The 25,050-nt window shown below is 51.7% G+C and overlaps 1 protein-coding gene across 1 annotated transcript; it reads left to right on the plus strand.

Moving 5' to 3' along the window:
* The first annotated feature begins 9,484 nt into the window (after positions 1–9,484).
* IL22RA1 (interleukin 22 receptor subunit alpha 1) lies at positions 9,485–24,461 on the plus strand. Its single transcript, XM_036257554.1, has 7 exons — positions 9,485–9,524; positions 12,404–12,530; positions 13,386–13,564; positions 15,476–15,651; positions 18,748–18,886; positions 22,443–22,564; positions 23,544–24,461. The coding sequence occupies exons 1-7, from the start codon at positions 9,485–9,487 to the stop codon at positions 24,459–24,461; spliced, it is 1,701 nt and encodes a 566-aa protein (XP_036113447.1).
* Positions 24,462–25,050: the final 589 nt, after the last annotated feature.

Raw genomic sequence — 25,050 nt, forward strand, 5'->3', positions numbered from 1 at the left:
ACAGGGGCCATCGGGGTTGAGGGAGGACATCTGGAAGCACAGCGGCATCAGAGCCTGCTGCCTCTCTCCAGCACCCTCCTCCCCAAGCCTGGGCCTCCTGATTCATGAGTCCTCTAGGGCGGGCCCCACTGAGGACAAATCTAGTTGGCAGAGGGCGGCCGTCATTCAAATCCCAGTCTCCGGTCGTGGAACGGCACAGGCTTACTATCAGGCAGACCTGGCTTCGAATCCCAGCTCTGCCATTTCCTGGCTGTGTGACCTTGGGTAAGCCGCTTCCCTTCTCTGTTCCTGGGTTTCCTCATCTGCAGCTCCCACCTGGGGAGGGGGAGGGCCCTGAAAGCTGTGTGACACGGTGCTGGCACGTCACTGGTGCTCTTTGTGGTGGCTGCTGGGTCTCCGTGTGCCGGGCTCTGAGGACACCGCTGGGCATCCCCCACCTACAGCCCTTCAGCTCGGGCGCGCGGGAGCATTCCCCACGCAGCCGCCTCATCTCTCATCTACCTCATGTCTTCCTCCCGCTGCCTCCACCTCCTGGTCAGAAAACGGGGTTTTCAGAAGCCAGAACCCAGCCAACGGGGACCTTGGTCCCACTCCCTTTTCTCAGTAAAAAACCGAATGGTCCATCGCCCCAGGGAGGTCTGATTTGTTGGGGTTGGGGTAGCAACCTGGTAGTGAATGGGCCGCCGGGCTGTGATCCGGTTGCAGGCAGCACTTTGACCTTGGATGACTGTTGTTCTAAAGAAGTCCCCTGTTTCCTTCCAGTTAGGAGGACCTCCTGGAAACAGGATGTTACCTGGGGGTGGTGCTGGGGGTCACTTTGTTAACCCACACCCTTCAGTGTATGGATGAGCAGAGCTGAGTTTCCACCCACAGGGACCAAGATTTCGTCAGAAGAAGCTAAAGTGTTGACTTACTGTGTTTGTCCCTAAGGGTGAAGTCCTTGGTCTCTGGCTGGTCCAGCCCTTGCTCCCTTGGCCATGTTAGTACAGTGCTGAAGTCACAGCAAGGATTCCCAAGGGGCACGCAGGGGGCTGGCAGGGGGCCTTCATGGCCGGACTCACACACACGCATACCCGTGCACACGTGTGTGCGTTTCCGCAGGGTGGAAGAATAAACGCCAGCCTTGTTGCTGGGCAAGGCTGTGGCTCAGGGCCGGTTCCCAGGGAGATGCCCAGACCAAGGCTGAAGTTCTCTCTGGAACCATGCAGAGCTGCTTCGTGAAGTTCAGCATCATGCAGTTCTCTTCCGAAAAACTGAAAGCTATCATCACTCTGGTGAAGGAACCACTTTGTCTTTGTTATTAAACCTTGAGGGTTTTTTTAAAGTTTTTCCCCCCCAAAGTTTAATTTCAGAGATAAGCTGAGCTTTTTCGTAATTCTAAATTCCAGCTCCTTTAGAGTCATTAAATCATTAAAAAAACAAACTCGGAAACATTAGGAAAGAGCATGATAACCAGTATAATAACTTGTCAGTGTGGTCAGCACCTGTTTCAAAGCCCTTTCACGTACACAGTCCAGGGCCACGCTTGCGGGACATCAGAATGCCTGATGCCTCGGGTTAAAGCAACAGCATAATTCTTCAGAGCACAGTTGACTCTTAAAGGGGTTGGGGGCGCTGACCAGCCCATCACAGTAGAAAATTCAGATACAACTTTTGAATCCCCCCAAGACTTCAGTTGTAGCTCAGAATCCACAGAGGACTGATTCCAGGAACTGCCCCAGCAGATACCAAAATCCAAGCCCCTTATCATCAGTGGTGTAAAACAGTGCAGTCAGCCCTCTGCATCCATGAATCCCCAGCCACGGATCAAAAATACTGTTTTCCATCCGCATTTGGTTGAATCTTTGATTCAAAACCCGAGGATACAGAGGGCCAAGTGTATTCAGGGGTAGGCAAACGTAGGTTTACAGCGGGAATACAAATAATATAAATAGTAATACAAGAAAAAACTGTTTTGCATACTCAACTGTATTTATTGAAAGAAAAAAGTCTGCGTGTAAATGGACTTGTGCAGTTCAAACCTGTGTTCAAGGGTCAACTGTGCTGATATTATATATTATTATTAGATTTTTGTATTTATTTCTATTTTTCTATGTTTGTGTCAATACCATATTGGAATCATTTCTTTATGCTTGTTACCCTGTTTTCAATAAAGAGCTCTATTTTTAGAGAAAAGGCAGAACTGAATGGAAAAGTGTTGCTCTTATTTCTCAAAGGCTCCTCACCACTGTCCAGCTGGTTAGACCACATGGGTCTCGGGTTGGGTCCCCAGCAGCTGACGCAGAGACCAGGATCTCGGAGAACGAAGCCCAGCAGTCATTCCAGAAAGCACTAATAGAGGTAGTGGGAGGCCAGACAGGGGGAGGGCAGCCAGTCCAGGTGCATAATCAAATAGGCCACTGCCCGGGCAGCTGGGCCCAGTCCCCCTGAGGGGCGTGGGGAGTTCAGTGTTGGGCCCTCCAGGTTTTTCTGCGGGGGGGCAGGAGCCAGGGGGTTTCTTCTGTGCAGATGCTGCTCACTCCCGAAGAGTTGCAGGTACTTGCGGCTGGAATCCATCAAGGTGAGTTGCACGAAAGGTGAATGCCGCGGGGGGAGTGGGGGGGCGGGGATAGGACACCCACATCACCTGCTGCAGTGAGGCCGGAGCTGCGCCCACCGCCCTGGCAGCTCATCCTGTTGCAGCTCTGGTGCATCCACACAGCACATCCTCGGTGGCTGGCCTTGCACACCCTCATTCCAGCCGATCGCTAACGCGCTCTCCCAGCTTCCAGCCATTCTCTCGGGCCACCTGGTGACCGCTCAGCACTGCTCTGCAGGGCGCCACCTTCCACCGGTGCCAGCGCAGGCGCTAGACCCACGCTGAGATGATCCTTCCCCTGCGATGCAGGAGTCTTCCTGGCTGGCTGGGCCTGGAGCAGGCTCCAACCCGCTACTGCCCCCTTTTCCTCTCTGAGAAATGGGAAAATCCAGTGTGTGGAAGAGACCAGAATGAGGCCGCCACACCAGCTGCTGAGACGAGAAACAATAAATCCTGGTTCCGATCCATTCCTGTGGCCTAGCTTCCCTGCGTCCTACTTTTAAACCATCTCCCGGGACCTTCTATTACTTAAACCAAATATCCTTGCCAATTCTCTCTCTTTTTTTTTTAAATTAAAAAAAGGTGTCTTTTTCTTTATTGATTTTAGAAAGAGAAGGGGAGCAAGAGATAGAAACATTGATGAGAGAGAACATCGACTGGCCGCCTCCTGCATGCCCCCCATCAGGGGTTTGGCCCACAACCTGGACATGTGCCCTGACCGGGAACTGAACCAGCGGCCTCTTGGTGCATGGGTCGACGCTCAACCACTGACCCACATTGGCCGGGCTCTCTTTGCCAATTCTCATTATGCACATATCACAGCTTGTGGTCAGTTTGGGGCATCTGCCTCCTTGAATGGTTGTGCGCTAGATCCTTGTCAGAAAACAGGACAGACCTTCCTCTTCAGGTGATCCCCAGTGCCTCCCACCCTGCCCTCCAGTGCCAGGTCGCCTTGTGAGCTTCTCTTGGCTCCTGTGTGGCCGGCTTCCCAGTGGTGGGGCGCAGGGCTGCGGGCAGCACAGCGTCTCACGAGAACAACGGCCCGGGGCCGCTGGGAGGGGGGGTTGGGGAGATGGATGCCACATTCCAAGAACTCCTCTGAGGAAGGGGCAGTTTTGCTCCTGGCACCAGGTGGAAGCTTGGTATTGAGTAAATGAAGGAAGGAAGGCACATGTGAACTGATGAACAAATTGGAGTCAGCAAGGAGCTGGCCCGTGGCTGACTTACATTTTTATATGAATAACTGGAATTACGAGAAGGCCAGAGACCTTGAATTAGATGATACCATCCCAGGTCCCAAATTCCTGTCGCATGTGGATGACTGTTCTTCCTCGACCCAGCACCTGGTCCGGGGTGAGGGGAAAATGGCGAGAGGGAGGGGCAAAAGCGGGGGACACAATGGCATCGAACCCCCTGATGAACTCTGTTTCCTGTGTGATTTTGCACTTGGTCAGTGGCTGCTTGCTTACATCTTCCTTGAGCTCATTCCTATGTGCATAAGGTGATAAAAGGTAGAAAAAATAAATAAAATAAACAGGCCAGAAGTTACGTCTGTATCTAAATGAGTGAGTCAGTCCCATGAGTCACTTACTCAAGAGATACTGGTCGGCGCTGGGACACGTTCCAGCCCCGGGAGCCTCGCCCCTTGGCATGTGATGATACAGGATACAGAGGTGACAGGTCTCTATTACTTGTCAAGTCTTTCTCCCCTTACTGCCTCTCTGAGTGGGTTGGGAGAAGGTGGGGATCCCGAGGTAGGGATGCCTCAGCTCACACTCTCCTAGTGGGAAAAACCATCAGTAGGTGGTGGGAGGGCCCCTCCAAGGGTGCACACCTCCAGGGTGAGTCTCATCGGGTCTTGCATGATGGCCCCCCCATCCACTCTAAGCCTCAGTTTCTCTGGGCACTAAGTGAACCGTCTTGGAAGCCAGATTCCAACAGGGGCTCAGAATTCTGTCCCACACCCGTCTCTGAGCCTTCATGGAAGGCCCCTCCTCTACACACCCCTATTCAGCCCCGATGCCCAAATTGTGGGGTGCAAAGCCTGCACTCCTCCAGCGCTGGAGTTTGGCCTCAGATGCGAATGTCGACTTGAACGTCCAAGGGAACGTTTGCCACTGTCCTCATTGTCCCCTCCCACCGTCCTCACCCCTACACACCCAGGAGTCTGGGTTTTTGCAACATTTTCAAGGAACCTCTCTTGGTCCTTGGTTCCTCCTGTTGTAACAGGGGAGACTCATACAGGAAGTCTCTTCCTCAGAAACTGGAGACATCGGCTGGTGTAACCCTCCCAGCAACTTGAGGAGCAGAGACTCTTACTTCCCTTTCGGATGAGAAAGCCGAGGGTGAGCGACGACGCGACCTACACACTGCGGGGCTGGGACTCAAAGCTGCGTCCGTCTGCCCAAAGCCCTAGTGTGCTCACTTCCAGGTTCCCAGGGGCCGTACCGAACTGCTCCCCTAATCCTGGCATGAGCCGCAGGGGGTTCTCAATGCGTTTATAAAGAAGCATGGCCCTGTAAGCAGGTGATAAGCTTCCAGAACTCCTCGGCCTGAGAGAGAGCTGAAATTATCAGCAGAGTCAATAACTGCTGAGCTGAATGTGTGTCTGTGTCACCGACAACGGCCATGAAGGGAATTCCAGGGTGTCGGGAGATTTTCCACCCCAAAGTGACATAGAAGCAGAGGCCATTCAAGTTCCAAGGGCCCTTAGAGGACTTCTAGACCAAGCCCCCTTTACAGACAGAGAAACTGAGGCCCAGAGCCCAGGTTCGGAGACTCCAAAGTGAGTGATTCTCAGGCTTTTCTCTGGGAAGAGGCTCGAGCACGTGGCCAAAGCTTCATTCCTTGCTCTTCCCATCGGTGAACGATCAGCCACTCGCTTCAGGGTCTCACTGCTCTGCCACCACCCACAGAGACGGCAAGTCACTCACCCTCTTCCAAAGCACACCCACTGTCTTTATTACATTTTATTTAATTTTTTTCTTTATTGATTTTAGAGAGAGAGGAAGGGAGAGAGAGATGAGAGAGAACATCGATTGGCCGCTTCCTGCATGCCCCTCACTGGGGATCAGACCCACAACCTGGGCATGTGCCCCGACCGGGAATCGAACTGGCGACCTCTTGGTGCTTGGCACCACTCAGCCACTGAGCCACATGGGCCGAGCCCCATTGTCTTTTGATGTTCTTGCTTCTGCAGAACAGGTTCTGCAGTCCTTTCGTATTGAAAGAAGGGACAGAAGCAGGTCACATTCCTGAGTATTTGTTATGTTAAAATATGCTTTTTCTACAGCTTAGGGATGTTCCACAGCCAATATTGAAGCCCTGGCCAGCTCACCTCAGCTCACTCATTCAGTCAACAAATATTACCAGGGACCTGCCCTGTGCCAGCTCGTAGTGGATGCTGAGATGTCAAGAAAAGCAAGTTAAATGCTTGGTGCAATACAAATGAGGGAGGGACAGGGGACCGTGGGAGCACAGAGCTGGGGCTCCCAACCCCCCCTTCCCCCCCCCATGAGCGGCTCACACAGGCAAGGCTCCCTGGAGGAGGTGAATTTGAGAACATTTCTGAAGAAGGAATAAGAATCAGACAGCAGAGGGGGTGGAAGACTATTCTGGGCAGCGGGGGCAGCTTGGGCAAAGGCCCAGAGGGAAGACAATGCAATGTGCATTGGAGACATTTATCGGAGAGAAAACAAGGGCACGTTCCTGGCAGTGCCCGCCCGAGAATCAGCAGGCGCGTCTGCTGATGTAAAGGTCAGTTCCATAAGGCAACGCTCTACCGTTGCTCTGTGTTCAGCCACGTGGAGGGAACAGAGAAATACAAGCTGTGCTCTTTGCACTCAGAACGTTTTCTCTCATTGAGGAGACAAGAACCATTGGACTTTAGAGACCAGAGAATAAAGTTATCTAGGGACCATCTACCAGGGATCACAGCCTCTCACTGAATACCCCAGCGACCAAGAGCAGCCCATCTGCAAGTCGGCCGAGTCGTCGTAACAAGAGCAATTTTCCTTAAATCCAAAGCAGTTTGCCTGTTTAATTTGTCCCCTCACAGTGCCCTGGTTTTCCTGTGTGGAGGTAGTTGCCCTTCTCCATGAAACAGCCCCTCTGGTATTTGAAGAAGGTCCTCCTGCCTGACCTTCGTCGACTTGAGTCTCTCCTTTCCACTCTGAAACAGGAGCACGACTGAAGAACGCGATTGGAAAATGCCAAAGGTGCGCGGACCAGAGCTCTGCAAGGCTTTTGCAAGTGAGCGTGTGGTGGGCTGGAGCTGTCCCAGCATCCTGCAGCAGGAGGAACCATCCCGGGGACTTTGAAGATGAGGGCATGTGGCTAAGGGGAAGGAAATGGCAACCTGGGGGCAGGGTGCAGCCCAGACAAAGGCACTTCTTTTTTTTTTTAATTACAGTTTACATTCAATATTATTTTGTACTAGTAACACTTCGAACAGCACTTGCTTAATGCCTGTTTGCTCTGTTCACGAACCTTGCTTTTCCTAAGGCAAAATATTTCCTCAAAAAACTTTAGAAAATGCAAACGAGCAAAGGAGAAACATTTTTACAAACCACCTGTAATGCTGCTATCACCCAGACGTAACTCCGTTAATATTTTCCCATTAGATCTTTCAAGACTTTTCTCTCCGTGTGTCTGTGTGTTTTAACCAGGCTTGTGCTACGCCTAATCTATGCTGCCCTTCTTTTCACCGACAAAACGTAGTGAATCTTGACCAGGCCACGGGCCATTTTTCTCCAGCATTATTTTGAAGGTTGCATTGGGTGGACATACTGTTATTCATTTAACCAAACCCCTATTGGTGGACATGGAGACTGTTTTGGTTTTTTACTACTCGAAATGAAGTCTGAGTGTTCCCAAGTTCTTTAACAGTTCAGGTGCCGGGCTTCCCAAGAATTCCTATATAACTATAGTCCCTCAGAACAACAGGAAGTCTAGCTCTTCCATCAAGTCCCTCCCTCCAGATGCTTCTAAGTGTCCCCAAGCACGGTTTCACGGTCCACAGAGTTCCCTCTCCGCAAGGCAGCCAGGATGGCTTCGGCGACTGCTCCTGTCCTTGGGTGACCTGTTTCTCGGGCCATGGTCTCCCCACACCACCTTGTCCCTGGAGTCATCGAGGCCCTGCATCCATCATGGCCCATCCAGGAGCACAGAAAGCTCTCAGGTCTCTCAAACCAAGGGACTTTAATACAGGGGAGCTGGTTACCCAGTTGATGGAGGAGCTGATAATCCAAGCAGGAAACTGCTCCACCCTTTGAGCTAAAGGGAAAAATTGGGGGCAAGGGGGTAGAGAGATGTTGTTACCAGGGGCTGGCCACCTGACAGAAAGATGTTGGTGGCTGCCTGGCCAGAGGGGGCTGGAGCTCCAGAGGACACACGACCATTGCTGGGGACGCCACTGAAAGCAAAGAAAGGGGAAGAAACACCCTGACTTCTCTCCTCCAGAACTCCCCTTGTTCTCCTGTGCCTCCCACTGGTCAAACCTATCAGGACGCGGTTGACAGAGGAGTCTGGGGAATGTAGTTGCCCGTGATTGCGGGGCATGACTGGCACAAGCCAACCCTTAATTCTCCCAAAGCACAGCTCAAATGTGGCTGTTTTGTCAAACAAACTTTACCAAAGACTGAGGGCTGATAGAAAACAATTACAACACAGAAAAGAAAAACTTAAATACAGATTCCTGGTCATCACAGCCTACTACCTCGGAAAGGCAAACCTTCTACAGGCCCAGCTGTCCCGTGACTGGCCTCCGCCTGCTGAGCTTCCCTGGGGTCAGCCGGACTCTCCCCAGGGGCAGAGAGCCATGGTCACGTCCACCCTACCCAGAGTCCAGGCCCTTCGATTTTCCTTGTGGTTCAGGGAGAAGGAGAAACTATTTCCTAAATTACTGAGGAAATATTTCCTAAACACCCATCCCAAAGACTTCACATTAATCCCTATGGATACACCTCTTGGTAGAATGATAGCTTGGGTGAGCAGTTTGAATCTTCATTGTCTCAAACTAAAGGCCTATTCATGAATTTTGCCCCCACTTTTAGCACAATAGAGTCACTGAAATTGGAGATCCATTTCCCCCCTAAGCTTTAGCAGATCCCAGACCCCAAAGGCTCAAGGTAAGAGTGCCTGGGCTCCTCACCCCAGCAGCCTCTCTAGGAGGGAGACTATCTGCACCCCATCACGCAGCACGGGACCTGCTTTGATATGGGGCACAGGAAGGGCGGCAGACATCCTAAACCTCCTCCTGCCACAGCACAGCCAAGGGTCATAGCTTTTCCTTTGGCACAAGGAACATTCTGGAATATATTTTCTGCTCCCTGGTCCAGTTATTTTCCTCAGGGTAAATCCCTGCTAATGGAGTTACTGGGGCAAAAGGTACACACGTGTTTCAGGCTTCTAATACATGCATGTTTCAGGTTTCTGATAGACGCATGTTTCAGGCTTCTGATACACACGTGTTCCAGGCTTGATACACATGTGTTCCAGGCTTCTGATACACACGTGTTCCAGGCTTGATACACAGTGCCAAATCACTCTGATAAGGCTGTATGTCCAGGATTTGTTTTGCCTTTTCTGCCTCTCAGCTCCCTGATAACCACTGAAGAGTCTTGGGATGAATCAGCCACCAGACCAGATGAACAGGCTGGCTTGTCACCATTGCTATTTTCTGCATCTAGGAAAGGAACTCCCTTGGATCCCACCCAGGACCTGGAATTTCGAAGCACCCACACCAGGCACCTTTGTACCCGCTCCCCACTGCTCGGGTTCCACCCTTCGCTGCTTTCCCCGCCCCGAGCCCGGGCGGAGCCAGCTGCCAAGGCGCCAAAGCTTCCCAGCCTCTGCTCAGTGCTCAGCCCAGAGTGGAGGCCAAGAGAGGGCTGTGTGCCCAGCCCAATGAGGACGCTACTGACCATCCTGGCTGCGGGATCCCTGGTCGGTGAGTGCCCATCACCCTGTGGCCCCCAGCTACCCCAGAGCCAGTGACCAGGGTCATCTTCCTGCACCCTTCCTGGCCCAGGACAACCAGTTTCAGTTTCTTCCCCGCTGGGGCCAAGCTGTGCTGGGACCAACCCCAGCCTCCCTGCACACCCGAGGGGGCCTCTTCCAGCCCTTCTTCTAGATCGGAAAGAGCATTTTCTCCCCCAGGGGCCAGGTCTGCCGCATTATAGGCCCTAAAGCACCTGGGCCCTTTCAAAACAGGGCGAAAGGTCATAGTTCTCAAATTCAATTAGGTGGATTTTTTTTTATTCTCACCCAAGGATATGTTTTTATTGATTTTAGAGAGAGAGGAAGAGAGAGGGAGTGGGGGAGAGAAATAAGATACATCAATATGAGAGAAACATTGATCGATTGCCTCCTGTACCTCCTCGACCGGGAATCAAACCCACAACCTAGGAAAGTGCCCTGACTGGGAATTGAATCCGCAACCTTTTTGGTGCACGGGACGGTGCTCCAACCAACTGAGCCACCCAGCTGGGGCTGGTGGGTGTTCTGATTCTTCATGGAGAACTTTCAGGCAGGTGCGTGAGATCCTAGATTGTGTCTGTTCTCTGAGAAGTTTAATAAAACTCAGGGAACTTTCTCAAGAAGTAAGAGCATAGTCCTTACGGAAGAGGGGGGGGGGGTGGTCTGTACAAGGCCTTGTAATTCAAGTGCAGGATGAGCCCACGGAGGGCCAGAGCTGCACCGGCCAGCGCTGACTGGTCCACAGTGTTTCCAGCTGCTGCTCAGGCCCCTCCAGTCTCTTCTCCCCTGGCATCACCTGGGCCCAACACTGGGCCTTTTATTAGCGGAAGATATGCATCCCCAAGAGACACCAAGACGTGTTCCTTTGGACTCCCATGCATTCTGGCCGGGATCATGGATGCTCCTGGCCCTTTAAGACAGGGGACCCGGGGAAACAGTCCCTAGAAGATGCTTGAGTTGGTACGGTCACTCAGAGGACCCAGATTCCCTCACTCCAGCTTTCGTAGGCTGGTTCCAGGGCATGTTGAATTGTTTTTGTTTGTTTGCTTTTCCTCAATTTCCTATCTGGTTGACATAAAATTGTTTGTTTTTTCATAAAACTGTGAGAACTTCCTTTTATACAGTCTGCCAGCCTGTCAGTCTCCACAACACGTTTTTCCAGGATTTCACAATGTAGACTTTCATCCGGGAAGTGGAGGAATGACACAGGCTGAGGGACGGGTGATGGATCTGAGGAGGAAAAGGAGTGGGGTGGGAGGAGGGGGGAGCACTTGTTAGCCCTTGAAACCTCCTAAAAGAGGGGGCCCAGTCAGGTTCCACCCACCCCATTTCAGGGAGCCAACTTCAGTTCCCTCCTGAACAGTGGTGTCAAACTCCACCCAACCAGGGCCATTGCCTCCTGAGCACGTCCCAGCCTCAGCCACCTGTCTCTCCTCAACCCACATAGCTCACAGGACGCTGACCCCAGGGAGCAATCTTCCCTCTGCAGACCCTAGCCCTTCACCAGGGCAGGCTAAGCCCACCCCCAGACAGACCCTGGCCTTCTCTCAAATCCCAACCTCTCTCCAGCCCCTGACCTTACCACCCCACCAGAAGCTACCATTCAGTTCTGACCTCAAGTAGAGCCTTTGCCTTCCTAAGAAGGCACATAGTGGATGGGCAGGGATTGGTTTGGCCAACAGAGAGGTAGAATTTACAAACATCTTCATCCTGGATTGAAATGACTGATTTAGGCATCTTAGTTGACTATCTCTAAAATGTGAATGAGGACACCAGCTTCAGATGGTGTTAAGAAATCAATGAGAGACAATAACAGGTGTTGGCAAGGGTGTAAAATAATTGGACCACTTAAACATTGCTGGTGGGAACATAAGCTGATGCAGCCACTTTGGAAAACAGGTTGGCAGTTCTTCAAAAACTTAAATATAGAGTTACCATATGACCCAGCTATTCCACTTCTAGCTGTACAACCAAGAGAACCGAAAACATATGCCAACTTGAAAATGTGTATACAAATGTTCACACCAGCATTATTTACAATAACCAAAAAGCGGAAACAACACAAAAACCCATCAACTGATGAATGGATAAATGAAATGTGGTATATCCATACAATGGCATGTTATTCAGCCATGAAAAGGAAATGAGTACTGATTCATCCTAAAGTATGGATGAACCTTGAGACATTATGCTAAGTGAAAGAAGCTAGATGCAAAGGCCATGTACTATATAACTCTATTTGTTTTTAAATATTTTTTTCTTTATTGATTTTAAAGAGAGAGGAAAGGAAAGGGAGAGAGAGACAGAAACATCCATGAGAGAGAACATTGATTGGCTGCCTCCTGCATGGCCCCCATTGGGGATCAGGCCCACAACCTGGGCATGTGCCCTGACCAGGTATCAAACCAGTGACCTCTTGGTGCATGGGTCAACACTCAACCAGTGAGCCACAGGAGCTGGGCATATATGAAAAGTCCAAATAAGCAAATCCATCGAGACAGAAAGGGGATTAGTGGTAGCCTAGAGCTGTGGAGGAGAGGAACAGAGAGTAGACTGATAATGGACACAGGGTTTCTTTTTGGGGTGATGAAAATGTTCTGACTTAAGATAGTGGGAATGGTCGCACAACTTTGTGAATATACTAAAAAATCCACTGAATCGTACGCTTTAAATGGTGACTCCTATGGAACGCGAATTCTAGCTCAATAAACAGGAAACTAAGAAGGGAAGCAGTGACGGTCAGCGAGCAGTCTCCAGGGGCTGCTTCTCACTCCCCGTCCTCGGACAGTTTGTGCTGGGGGGGGCGGGGGGGGGGACGAGCCCGTCCGCTCACCTTGCTCCCATTTCCCGCAGCTCACATTGCTGAGGACACCTCGGATCTTCTTCAGCATGTGAAATTCCAGTCCAGCAACTTTGAGAACATCCTGACTTGGGACAGCGGGCTGGAGAGTGTCTACAGTGTCGAGTATAAGACGTAGGCTTCCCTTCCAACACGACCTCTTCTGACTCTGCTCTGAAACCAACCCCTCCAAGGAAATGCCCCACCTTTGTGAGCCCCACGCCCCCCACCCTGACTGGTGTTATGCCCCTCAGGATAGCTCTGCTCCTTTGTTTCTTTTGCAGAGGGGGATGAAATAATGATTGAAAGTATGGGTTCTGGTCTGAACGCCAGCTGCAATTGGGTAACCACTCCAAACCTCAGTTTCCCCATCCATGAAGTAAGAAGAGTGATAGTATCTTCACCATAAGGTTGTTAGGTGGATTAAATAAGATAGTCATTGGCACTGGTGCCTAGCAAATAATTGTTTTATCATTACTGATGAGACTAGGTCAACACAAAGGTGTGCTCACCCGTCCAGCCCATGCCCCCATTCCCAGGCAGGGAAGGAGGGTTGGCATGGGCTCAGGAAGCTGCAAACCTGAGTTTCACTCCTGGTCCTGCCACTTCATCCTGTGGCAAGTCACGTCCCCTCCCTGAGCCTCACCTCTAGAGGGGGGATACCACGGCCTGCCTCAAAGGGTTCTGGTGACAATGAGCGCAGCTTGTGGATCCAGCTGGCTGGGTTTAAACCCTGGCTCCCCCCAGGCATGCTTCAAACACCTGGGCATATTTACTTCCAAGCCTCAGCTTCCTTATTTGAAAAGGAGAGAGAATAATGTACAAACCTCACAGGATCAATGTGAGGACGAACAAATTATCCACATAAAAGGCCTGGAACACAGAACATGCTAAGTAAATATTAGATATCGTTATCATTATTAATAAACCACAGGCCTGACACCAGGCCTATCCGTTCGAGGTGTGCTCCAGCCCCTCCCTTGCCTGCAGGTACGGAGACACAGAGTGGAAGGCAAAGAAGGGCTGCCAGCGGATCACCCGGAAATTCTGCAACCTGACCCTGGAGACGAACAGCCTCTGGGAGCCCTACTATGCCAGGGTAAACGCCACCAGCGAGGGGGGCCGGTCAGCCACCAAGATGACCGACCGGTTCAGCTTACCGCAGGACAGTGAGTAAGGAGGAGAATGGCCCAGAGGGCTCTGCCTTCAGGGGTGGGTGCTGTTAGGGGTGTGGCTTTTAGGAAAGGCATCCTGATAGAGAGCACCCCCAGTGTGGTTGTTCATCCTCACCTCCATCCCACAGACCACCTTCGTCCCCTCTTGACTACCACCAAGCTCTGAACGTGGTCCCCCACCTACTGCTTTGACTCCTTTCCAATGCTGAGTCTGGTCTCTGCTTCAACATCACCTCCTAAGTGAGCGTCCCCACTACCAGTCCCCACCAGATTTTACCAGGTCACCACCTGGCATTTTTTGTCACAACTCACTGTTCATGGTCTTCATAGCTCATATCTCAATCTGTGATTCTTGTGTTTGCTTACCTGTATATCACTGGCCTCCCCCACTGACACGCAAGCTCCGTGGGGGTGTGGGTGGGTGTGGAATCCACTGTATTCCCAGCCCTTAGCACAGTGCCTGCACTTAGGAGATGCTCAGTGCACAGTTGATGAAGAAGGAAGGAAGGGAGGGAGGAATAAGCGAAGGAACAAGTGAATGAAGGAAGGAATATGCGTTGCCAAACTCTCCACACAAGTTAAGGCGGTGATGATGTTCACTGACTCAACGACCATGTTTGTTTGTTTTTTAATAAAATAAAAACTTAAAATAAACAAGCTATTTTATTTTTTCCTTGTCTTGTTCAATGAATGCATGTTTACTGTAGAAATGTTGGAAAATATAAAAATACACGAAGAACAATAAAAGCCCCAAGCAATCTGAACACTTAAACATAACTGCAGTTGCTAGCAACTGTATCTGCTCCTTTGTAGTCTGGCTGTTTGCTTTTCATATAGTGGTATCATGAACGTGTATTTGCTCATGCTCATTAAATATTTTTCCATAACACGATATTTCACTGCTAAAAGCGATCCATTCTATAGAGGTACTCTAATTTACTTCCCTAAGTCACTTTTGAAGACATTTAACTCAGTTTTTCCACTTTATAAATAACACTGACATTCTTTTTTTTATTAATTTTTCTGTATTGATTTTTTTTTTTTTTTTAGAGAGAGAGAGGAAGGGAGAGGGTGAGAGAGACAGAAACATCAATGAGTGAGAACATCAACTGGCCTCCTGCATGCCCCCCACTGGAGATCAGGCCCACAACCCGGGCATGTGTTCTGACCAGGAATCAAACCAGCAACCTCTTGGTGCACGGGTCGACGCTCAATCATTGAGCCACAGCAGCTGGGCTGAAGTAAACATTCTTTTGGCTCAGATGTTTTTAATCTTGGAGGTCAATGGACCCTTGAAGATTTTTATAAATTAGCTTCAGGCGGAATGGGGTCCACGAATCCCTGAAATTGAGGGCAAGGTTTTTGTATATGTACATTTGGAGAAGAGAAAAGCCGTAGCATTCATCCAGTTCCCAAAGGAACCTGTAAACCAGTAAAGGTCATTTGGTTACTTAGAAAGTTCCATTTGGAGAAAGACTAAACTCTTAGGCCTGGCCACTGAGGCTGAATCAATAATATTGGGCACCCCAAACATTATTTAGGATATGTTGTTGAACCTACATCAGTCCCCAAAGCTGTCGTTGCCAGTGGGCTAGGGAGAAGGGTCTCCTGGCAGACTCAAGGGGTGGTGGTGGTGGTGAAGGACCCAGGATATGTGGGGGCTGGGCCAAGAGCATGATCAAACACCTAGGGGGCTAGTATCCCTCCCCCTGAGGTCTGCCTACTCACTCTTGGCCATCCCTTTGCCAGCCTTACACCCTTGTTTAGCTGATGCTCTCAGAAGCATAGCTGGGGCTGGGGTGGGGGGAGCGAGAAGCAGTCATTTCCCATGGCCCAGGGCAGCCTCACACGCTACTGGCTGATTCCAACTTTATTTTTCTTTTTTCTTACTCCCTTTTTTTTTAGCTACCATCAAACCACCTGATGTGACCTGTATCCCCAAGGTGAGATCCATCCAGATGATTGTCCATCCTACCTCCATACCCCTCCACGCAGAGGATGGCCACCAGCAAACCCTGAAAGACATCTTCCATGACCTCTCCTACCGCTTAGAACTCCATGTCAACCAAACCTACCAAATGGTAAATAAGTGGCAAGTATATGTGCTGCCCTGGTCCTTCCCTGCCTAGGAAACCCATTTCCTTCTCAATTAGATGTGCATTGCTTTAAGTAGAAAGCAGATGCGTTATACAGAGAACATTTCCCAAAACATGTCCACAGCCTCTCCCTAGTGAATTCACATGCACAATAGCACACTAAAGTCTCTGACAAGTCCTGCAAAGCCAAGACTCCAGTTCCAGTTTATTTACGAAAATTTCTCTCAGATTTATTTGACCTCTTAGTTTGCACAATATTGTTTTTCTTAATTTTTTACCTAATGCCTCCTCACATCCTAGGGAACAACCTCTATTAATATCGTCAGGTGTCCGCTTCAGAAGATGCTGAAATCAGCTGCTACCACTGCAGTTCTTGCTGGTTTTCCACTATTTATGGGAACTGGATACAGGCAGTGTCTTTTGTAAATTTTATTTATTTATTTTTATTATTATTTTTTTTATACTCACCCAAGGACATTTTTCCATTTTTTGTTCAGGTAGAGTGGGAGGGAGAGAGAGAGAAACATCGACGTGAAAGGGACACATCGAGTGGCTGCCACCCGCACAACCAACCAGGGTTGGGGATAAACTGCAACTGAGGTAGGTACGTGCCCTTAGCAGGAACCGAACCCGGGTCTCTCGGGACCACAGACTGATGCTCTAACTGCTGAGCCAAACTGGCCAGGGCTATTTTTTATTTTTTATCCTCATCCGAGGACATATTTGCATTTATCTTCAGATAGAGCGGAAAGAGAGAAGGAGGAAGAGAGAGAAACATGGACATGAGAGAGACACATCAAGTGGCTGCCACCCACACGACCCCAACCAGGGCCAGGGATAAACTGCTTAGCAGGAACCAATCCTGGGTTTCTCTGGACCGTGGGCTGACGCTCTAACCGCTGAGCCAAACCGGCCAGGGCACAGGCAGTGTCTTGAGATCCATAGTGATAACAGATGGAAAGCAAGGGCATGAATTGTCAAACAATATACAAATTCTTTCTTTTTGCATTCAGAAAATATGTGGTATTGCCTTCCCTCCAGCATGTGCCACTAACCCATATTCCATTAAGTGACTGTCTCTGCATTCAAGGAGTTTATAATCTAGTGGGTAGGAAGGGAATTAAAACCAGAATCCAAGCAGGTACAGGTAAAGGAAAACAAGGGTGTTGTGCGAGGCAGAGCAAGGGAGAGGGGAGAGCAGTTCAGAGAAGCCTGGAAACCCTTCTGGACGGAAAACTTTCTGGTGCCGATACCAGTTTCTGCGGTGTCCCGGGTAATACGTGCTTACTTTGCCGCGTAATCTTCGCCCAAGCCCTGCGCAGTAGGTGCTGTCATCTCCTCCATTTCCCGAGTGAGAAAACAGAGGCTCAGAGAGGTTGTCACTCACTCCGGATTGTTCAGCAAATAACAGCATAGTCAAGATTCAAACTCAGCTCTGTTCGAAGCCCGCATTTCCCCCACGGGCCCGCACTGCCTTGCCATGACCAGAGAGAAGCAGAAAAGCTTAGCATGTTGTCGGAAGGCACAAAACTGCTCAGTTTGCCTGGAGCAAGAGGCCATTTGAACAAGTTCTCAGAACGGGGTCCCAAACCAAGGGCCTCCAAATCTCCTTGCAGCATTTATTAAAATGCTCCCCCTTCCAATCTACTTACTTGAATGCTGTGGTTGCACCCCTGGGATCTGAATCTTAGTGAGTATCCCAAGTGCTTCGTGCCCACACTGAAGTCTGAGAACCACTGATGGAGAGGAACCAGGGGAGATAAACCCACGAAGACGGGTGGGGGCCACGCTGTACAGGCCTGGGATGGCGTGGGGAGGAATCATTATTACAGTAGCTAGGAGGAGCAATTTGAGATTGTTGGGCAGGGAGAGTCCTTATCACAACTCTTTTCGGTAAATATTTGAGGTTTTATTGAATATTTTATTGTTATTAATTCATCATTTAATTCAGTTTGTGGTCAGAAAAATACTCTGTAATTTCAGTCCTTATAAACTATGGAGACTTGTTTTATGGTGCAGCATATGGCCTATCTCCATGTGTACTTGGACAGAGTGTGTATCTTGCCCGGCTGGTATGGGTCAGTGGTTGAGTGTTGACCCATGCACCAAGAGGTCACCGGTTCCATTCCTGGTCAGGGCACATGCCCAGGTTGTGTGCCCAATCACCAGTGGGGAGCATGCAGGAGGTGGCCAATTGATGTTCAATCTCATCAATGTTTCTCTCTCTCTCCCTCTCCCTTCTTCTCTCTCTAAAATCAATAAAGAAAAAAACATTTTTAAAGAAAAGAATGTGTGTCTTGCAGTTGTTTGGTGGAGTGAGCTGTAAATATCAATCAGATCAAGGTGGCTAGGAGTGTTATTCAGATCTCCTATGCATTTCCTGATTTGGGAGAAATCGATTGTTCTTGTCATTGCTGGGAGTATTACAACCTCCAGCTGTGACTGTGGAATTATCTATTTTCCCTTTAATTCTGTGCATATTTGAAACTCTATTATCAAACACAGACACATTCGTGATTATTATAGCCTCCTGATAAACTGGGGATAGTGGTGGTGGTCATAGTAGTAGGGATGGTTGTGGTATTGATGATGGTGGTTGTTGCTGGTGGTGGTGATGGTGGTGGTGGTGGTAGTTGTCATGGTAGTGGTGATGGTGGTGGTTATCAGGGTAGTGGTGATTGTGTTGGTAGTTTGTGGTTGTCATAGTAGCGGTGGTGGTGGTGGTGGTTGTCATGGTAGTGGTGGTGGTGGTGGTGGTGACGGTAGTAGTGGTGGTGGTGGCATTGGTATTGGTAATGGTGGCTGGTGGTTGGTGGTGGTGATAGCAGCAGCTAGTATTTTTGAGTGCTTGCTATGGACAGACACTATTCTAAGTGAGAGTTCATGGAACTTGGTGACTGACTGAATTGGGGGATAGAGCAGAAGGCGGGGCAGGGAGTGGAGCACCGCAGACTGACCCACCAGTTTCTGGCTCGGGAGCTGGTGGTACCTTCGCTAAGTGCGGTAAACCAGGCGGGAGTGAGGGCTCCACGCGGAGACTGCGTGTAAGAGGAGTCACTCTGGGTTCTCTGTCAAATTCAGCACCTTGGAGGAGAGCAGAGAGAATACGAGTTCTTTGGCCTGACCCCTGACACGGAGTTCCTTGGGACCATCACAACTGTTGTTCCGTCCTGGTCCAAAGAGAGTGCCCCCTACATGTGCCGTGTGAAGACACTGCCAGGTAAGTTTGGCTGAAGCTAGAGGGAGGTGGGACTCCTGAATCCCCATCTCTACTGTGTGCTTCCCTCCCTCCAACCAATGTGGCCTTGGCTACGCTCTGAAACACCCTGGAAAGGTTCTTCCTGTGTTATTAGAGTCAGTCCTGGCTCATCCATAAACGCGTTAGCTGATGGTTATCGTAACAGGTGCTTAATGTCCACCCCAGCCTGTGTCCGGATTTCCTCTCTCTGGCGGGTGTAGTGTGCACCCTGGCAAAGCAACTGCACCTTAATATTAACCCAGGTGAGAGATACTGGGAGATTATCTGCAGGCGGGGAGCAGAGAAGATAAAAAGATCCCTCAGTATTTTCCAGAGTCACGTAATATCAGCAGCAATGATAACTAGCATGTCTGCGTGCTAACCAGGGACCAGGCACTCCTAAGCGCAATCCTCATGAGCAACCTGCGAGGTGGGTGCTGTCACCATCGCGTTTCACAGATGGAAACAGGTTCAGGGTGGTTTGGTGCCGTGCCCGAGGTCACACAGGTGGTGAGGAATAGAACTGGCCTGACTCTGGGGACCTCATTCTCAGCCTCGGGCTACCACAGAGATAGTTCTGAGTTGGTGGCTTAGTGAGATGGTGCCCCACGCTCCCTTCCTCTGCACATCGAAACTCAACTCTCATCATAAGCACTGTGGTATTCTTATTAGCATTTTTATGTGGTATTTTATTTCATTTTCATTGGCAGATAGAAATGTGATGCTCAGAGCAGCAAGCTCAGAGGATGAAGGAGCTAGCAGTGGGTGGGATGGATTTGGAAAGCCAGGCTCCACCTCAGTCACCTCGTTCAGATGAATGATGTCAGTAGGTGATTTCTGTTCTAATGAACAGAGGTGAGGGGCTGCGAAGGTGGGCTCTGGGTTATAACCAGGGCTCGGAGGATCATCACCAGATAGGTTCCAGTCCTCAGTTTTGTTCGAAAACCTTACTCATCATTTGCCCTAAGAGCCCACATGAGACTGATTTTCCCACCATGGTGCATTAGTTCCCAGGGGAAGATCGCCTGGGGGAACAGCCAGCCCCGGGCTGTGCCCTTCCTGGGCACAGAGCCCCTGAGGAGACCAGACTAGCACTTGGCGAGAGGAAAACTAGAGGAAGGAAACCAGTGTTGCAGGCACTAAGCTGGGAGCACCTGGATGACCTGTGACCCCCTCCCCTGGACAAAACGAGGAAAATCTCACCCATTCCCTGCCGCCCCTGCCCCCTTGCTGTTGGACGACATGCAGACCACCTCATCCTGCTGCTGGCTTGCTCTTGCAGGATCCGGTCCTGCAAGGTGTGGTTCCATTTTTTTCCCCCTAAGACTGGAGCTGCTTTTATATAAATCACACTTCTTGTTGGCTATTTCCTGCTGGCATATAGAGGGCACCTTGTCCTCGAAAACAAAGTTTATTAATAATAATTCCTACCATTTAGTAAGTACTGTGTTAAGTGTTTGCCAAGCACTGTGTTAAGTGTTTTGCCTATATTATACCATTTAATCTTTATCACAATCCTGGAAGATGGGTAGCCTCATCCCCCTTTTACAGAGGAGGAACTCTGGCTCAGAGAGGTTGGGCAACTTGAAAGTGACCACACAGCTGGTCAGTAAACCTGGTTCGGTTCATCTGATCCTGAAGCTTGAGCTCTAACCACCCTTTTGCGATTTTGTTTACAGCTAATCGCCTCTGTTGCACATTTATTTCTCTCATTGCCATTTCAGAGTGATATGTCCTGTCCTTGACCCCGTGTCCTGGGGTCTGTCTTGTCCCCAGAGCCCAGAATCTCTACTTTATCTACCTCTCAGGGTCACAGAGAAACATCCCAGTATCCTGAAGTGGAGAGGACTCTAGAGGTCATTTCACCCCATATCCAGTTTTTACAGACGAGGAAACGTAGGCATCCTTATGCCGTGGCTATGAGGATGAGCTTTGGAGTCATACATGTCAATCCTGGCTTTTCTACTGAATGGCTGTGTGACCTCAGCCAAGTCACTTAACCTCTCTGAGACTCAGCTTCATTATCTGTAAGAAGAGAGCATCCCTGGCTCTCTACATAAGCAGAGCACCCCACACTGTGCATGGCATGTTTTAAGAATTCAATAATCACTGGCTACTGACCAGAGAGGGTTGTGCAACAGAGGAAAGGACACAGAGCTGAGACAGACATCTAATACCCCATACTAGTGTTATTCCTGTCATTTCTCCCTGCCTCCTCGTGGGTGAAAGAGCATATGGGAGTGTTCCATGTCCCTGTCCTATCCTGGTACAAGAAGCCGTGGTTTTCCATTAGACATGTCACGTAGAGACATTCGGGTCATGTCTTCTCCCTGGAGCCGTGCTGGGAGCATCACGTGACAGGGTATCATTGAAGTGGGAAGCTGCCCCAGAGAGGCCCGGGCAGCGGGCTGGGGGAGGAGCGAGGAGTGGGCTAGAAGCAGATGCTCCGGTTCACAGCGTTCATGGCGACTGCCAAGGTCACCGTCAGCTGCTGAGCAGCTAGCTCCTCAAGCCGAAGCCGCTCGGGGCCAGGAACAGGAGGGGGACTTGGAGAGTCAAGAGCCCTGGATAATGCAAATGGCCAGTTTTAACAAAAAAACTCCAATTGCTTCTTCCTTATCCAGCCCCTTACCAGTCCCTCCTGGGTTGGTGACAGAAGTGGGACATGCCAAGAGCCAGCTGTGCCCATCCCGGAGCTGGGAGACCACAGGAGAAGGCTTGGTGTCCATTTTCTTCTTTTAGAAAGAAAATGTGCCCCCAAACTGCATGCTGAGCCAGGTCTCCCCTGATACCCAGCCCTTCACCTGGGTAGGGAGGGGGGAAGGACAGGCCCCTCCCATTGTCCTTCCCACCCCTGCCAAGGAGCAGGGCTGTCCTCAGAGCCAGACAAGAGGGGCTGCTTTAGAAGGCCTGGGTCTGGCCTTGACCCTCCCACAAGATGAAGAGTCCTCAAGTCCCAGTGACCTGTCCCCCTGCAGCCTACGGCCATACCTTGGACCCCGAAGTCACCTGTAGAAATGCCCGAGCCTGTGTCCACTCTGGGCACATCTCTTCTCTGAGTCCTTCCTCCTGAGGGGAGACACTCTGCTGGTGTGCAGACCCTGGGCCCTAAGGATGGCCAATAGGTGGCTTTCTGTTGGGGGCAGGGATGAGCTTGGCAGTGTGGGCTGGGGTGCCCTTATGGGTGTGCGGGAGACAGGGCAGGTAGGCGGGGGCCTGTGGCAGGCTCTCCGCACCTCGAGCGGCAGCACAGACCCCAAGGAGTCCAAGAACTCATACTTCAAACCCGCCTTCCAGGTTCTTATGAGAAGTACACTTATCAAGGTGGGAGCATAGAACATATTTGCACAGCAGCGTGAAAACATGGTTTACAAATCCTGAAGATTTGATCGTGGGGGGCCTCTCTCTGCGCCCTTGCCCTGCCCTGCAGAACGGGGGTGGGGGGGGCGGGACCGGCTCCCCAGCCTGGCCAGGGCGGCAGGGATGGACCTAGCCGGGCGCCAGCCTCACCCTCCCTGCTCTGGCCTTGCTCACGCAGACCTGACCTGGACCTACGCCCTCTCCGGGGCCTTCCTGTTCGTCATGGGCTTTGTCATCGCAGTACTGTGCTACCTGAGCTACAGATACGTCACCAAGCCGCCTCGGCCTCCCAACTCCCTGGTGAGCAGCCCACCTGGGCCAGGAGGGCGAGGTCGGGGGGGCCCAGCAGCAGAGGGCAGAGGCCCAGGGACCCCTGGCTCTCCCTGAAATGCAGAAAACTAGGCCTCCGGTCTCCCCTCCGACCTAAACACGTGCCTTGGCGGGAGGCACAAAGAGGGCGGGCGATCAGGAAGACTTTCTCTCCGAAAATCCACGCAGCTTGCCCGAGGGAGCAGGCCCCTGCAGGGACGGGAGCATGGTGGGCCTGGTGGGTCCCCAAAGGGCAGCCAAGTGCTACCCGAGGATATGCAGGCCCAGGGCGGCCGGATCTTCACATAGTTTTTCAAGAGAGGTCAGAATTTCAGATTATAATGTGAAATCTCTCAATTTTCAAACGTTGACAACTCATTCTCAAAACGTGAAGCCCTCTGTAAGCCACACCAGTCCCGCCACAGCCCCGGTCTGGCCGCGTCTGCCACAGGCCATCTGCGGCCGAATCCCCGCTGCCCGCCCGCGGGGTGGCCCTCACCATCCGAGAGCTTCCAGGCCAGCTGCTCAATGGCGCAGCCCTGACGAGCCGTCTCCTGTAAACCCTCCTGGCCTCCCTTACCGCCACCTTCCCCACCTTGCCCTACATCAGTCCTTAGGGACCCACGAGCACAGAGCAGTGTGGGCCACCATCTCCAGAGCGCACCCCAAGGCCACCCCAAATCGAAGTTATCTGTTTCCTGGATTAGCAGCCTCCTGGAGAACCCGCAGCTGAAATTTCTCTTCCTGAGCTAACCCAGACCTCAGGAGTGGCCCTCAGCCACAGGGCTGGCCGCCCTGTCCCTTCACGACAGCCCCGGCACTTAGGGGAATCTCTGGGGGGTGAAGGGATGTGTGGATGCACATCTGGAAAGGCACCCGGTGGCCCAGCCCATAGCCTCTGCCTCCCCATGGAGGACCTTCCAGGGGCTCAGAATGGACCTAACGATGGGTTGTTTTGTCCCCTGTGCAGAATATCCAGCGCGTACTGACCTTCCAGCCGCTGCAGCTCATCCAGGAGCACGTCCTGATCCCCGTCCTTGACCTCAGCAGCCGCAGCAGCCTGGCCCAGCCTGTTCAGTACTCCCAAGTCATGGTCCCTGTGCCCTGGGAGCCCCCGGGAGCCCCACCGCGGCGCAGCCTGCCTGAGACCACCTACCTCGGGCAGCCGGACATCTCCGTCCTCCAGCCCTCCAGAGTGCCGCCCCACCAGCTCCTCTCCCCGCTGTCCTGTGCTCCCCGGGCTGCCCCCGAGGCCAGGCCCTCATCCTACACACCGCAAGTCACCCCCGAAGCTCAAGCCCCGCCCTATACCCCACAGGCCATCTCCTCCTACACCCCTCAGGCCACTCTGGACAGCTGCCCTCCTTCCTACGGAGTGTGCATGGAAGTTTCTGGCAAAAACTCCCCATCTGGGACACTCTCTAGTCCCAAAGACCCCAGGACTAAGGGTCAGCTTCAGAAAGAGCCACCAGCTGGAAGTGGCATCGCAGGTGACCTCTCTCTGCAGGGGGTGGCCTCCGCAGCAAAATCCTTCCACCAGCATCTGTGTGTCGGCGTGGACAGAGCCCCTGACACTAGTATGCTGCACAAAGAGGAGCCAGGGACCCCGGGATACCTGAAGGGCCAGCTGCCCCTCCTCTCCTCTGTGCAGATCGAGGGCCACCCCGTGTCCCTCCCCCTGCATACTCCTTCCCTGCCGTGTTCTCCCTTGGACCAGGTTTCAAGTCCCTGGGGCCTGCTGGAGTCCCTCGTGTATCCCAAGGACGAGGGTCCAGGGTCGGAGACTGAGGCCAAGAGCGCAGCCCCTCCGGCTTTCGACCTGGAGCCGCCTGCAGAGCTGGACTCTCTGTTCAGAGGCCTGGCCCTGACTGTGCAGTGGGAGCCCTGAGTGCACAGCAGGGCAAGCCTGGGCTTCCTCCTCATCCCCAACCCAGCCCCACATCCTCTGCCAACACTCCCAACCCAGCCGCGCCGTGCACACGGCCCAGCCTCGAGGGGGCCCTGGAGAGAGCCAGAGGAAGGGGGCCACTGGGCCTGCCATGGCTGGAGCGAAAGACGACGAGGACTCCAGGCACACATCTTGTGCAAGTGGGTGTGTGCTGATGAGTGTGGGTGCGCAGACCTCCGCAGGGCCAGACAGGACCCCCAGAGTGCGGGAGTTAATGCGGGGCAACTTCCCGGAGATCCAGGGTCCGGCTGCTAATGCGCGGGACACAAAGTTCTCCAGGAGCCTACCTTTCCTCACCCCATTCCTGGCCAGTTTCATGACCTAATCTGATGGACGGTGAGGTCTCTGCCTCCTCTGTGGTTCCCCCGGGGAGAAAGGGAGCCTGGAAAGGAAGTCTCATGGCAGGCCGGGCAGAACCAGAACAACCGGCGCTTCTGTCAAAACCAGAGGCAGCAGGGCGGCAAGACTCCAAGGAGGGGTGCGGCCTGGGGCTCACCCAGCAGGGCTGCTGCCTGCAGTTGCACCATTT

Source organism: Molossus molossus, unplaced genomic scaffold (assembly GCF_014108415.1).
Source record: "Molossus molossus isolate mMolMol1 unplaced genomic scaffold, mMolMol1.p scaffold_m16_p_12, whole genome shotgun sequence".
NCBI classification, from domain to species: Eukaryota; Metazoa; Chordata; class Mammalia; order Chiroptera; family Molossidae; genus Molossus; species Molossus molossus.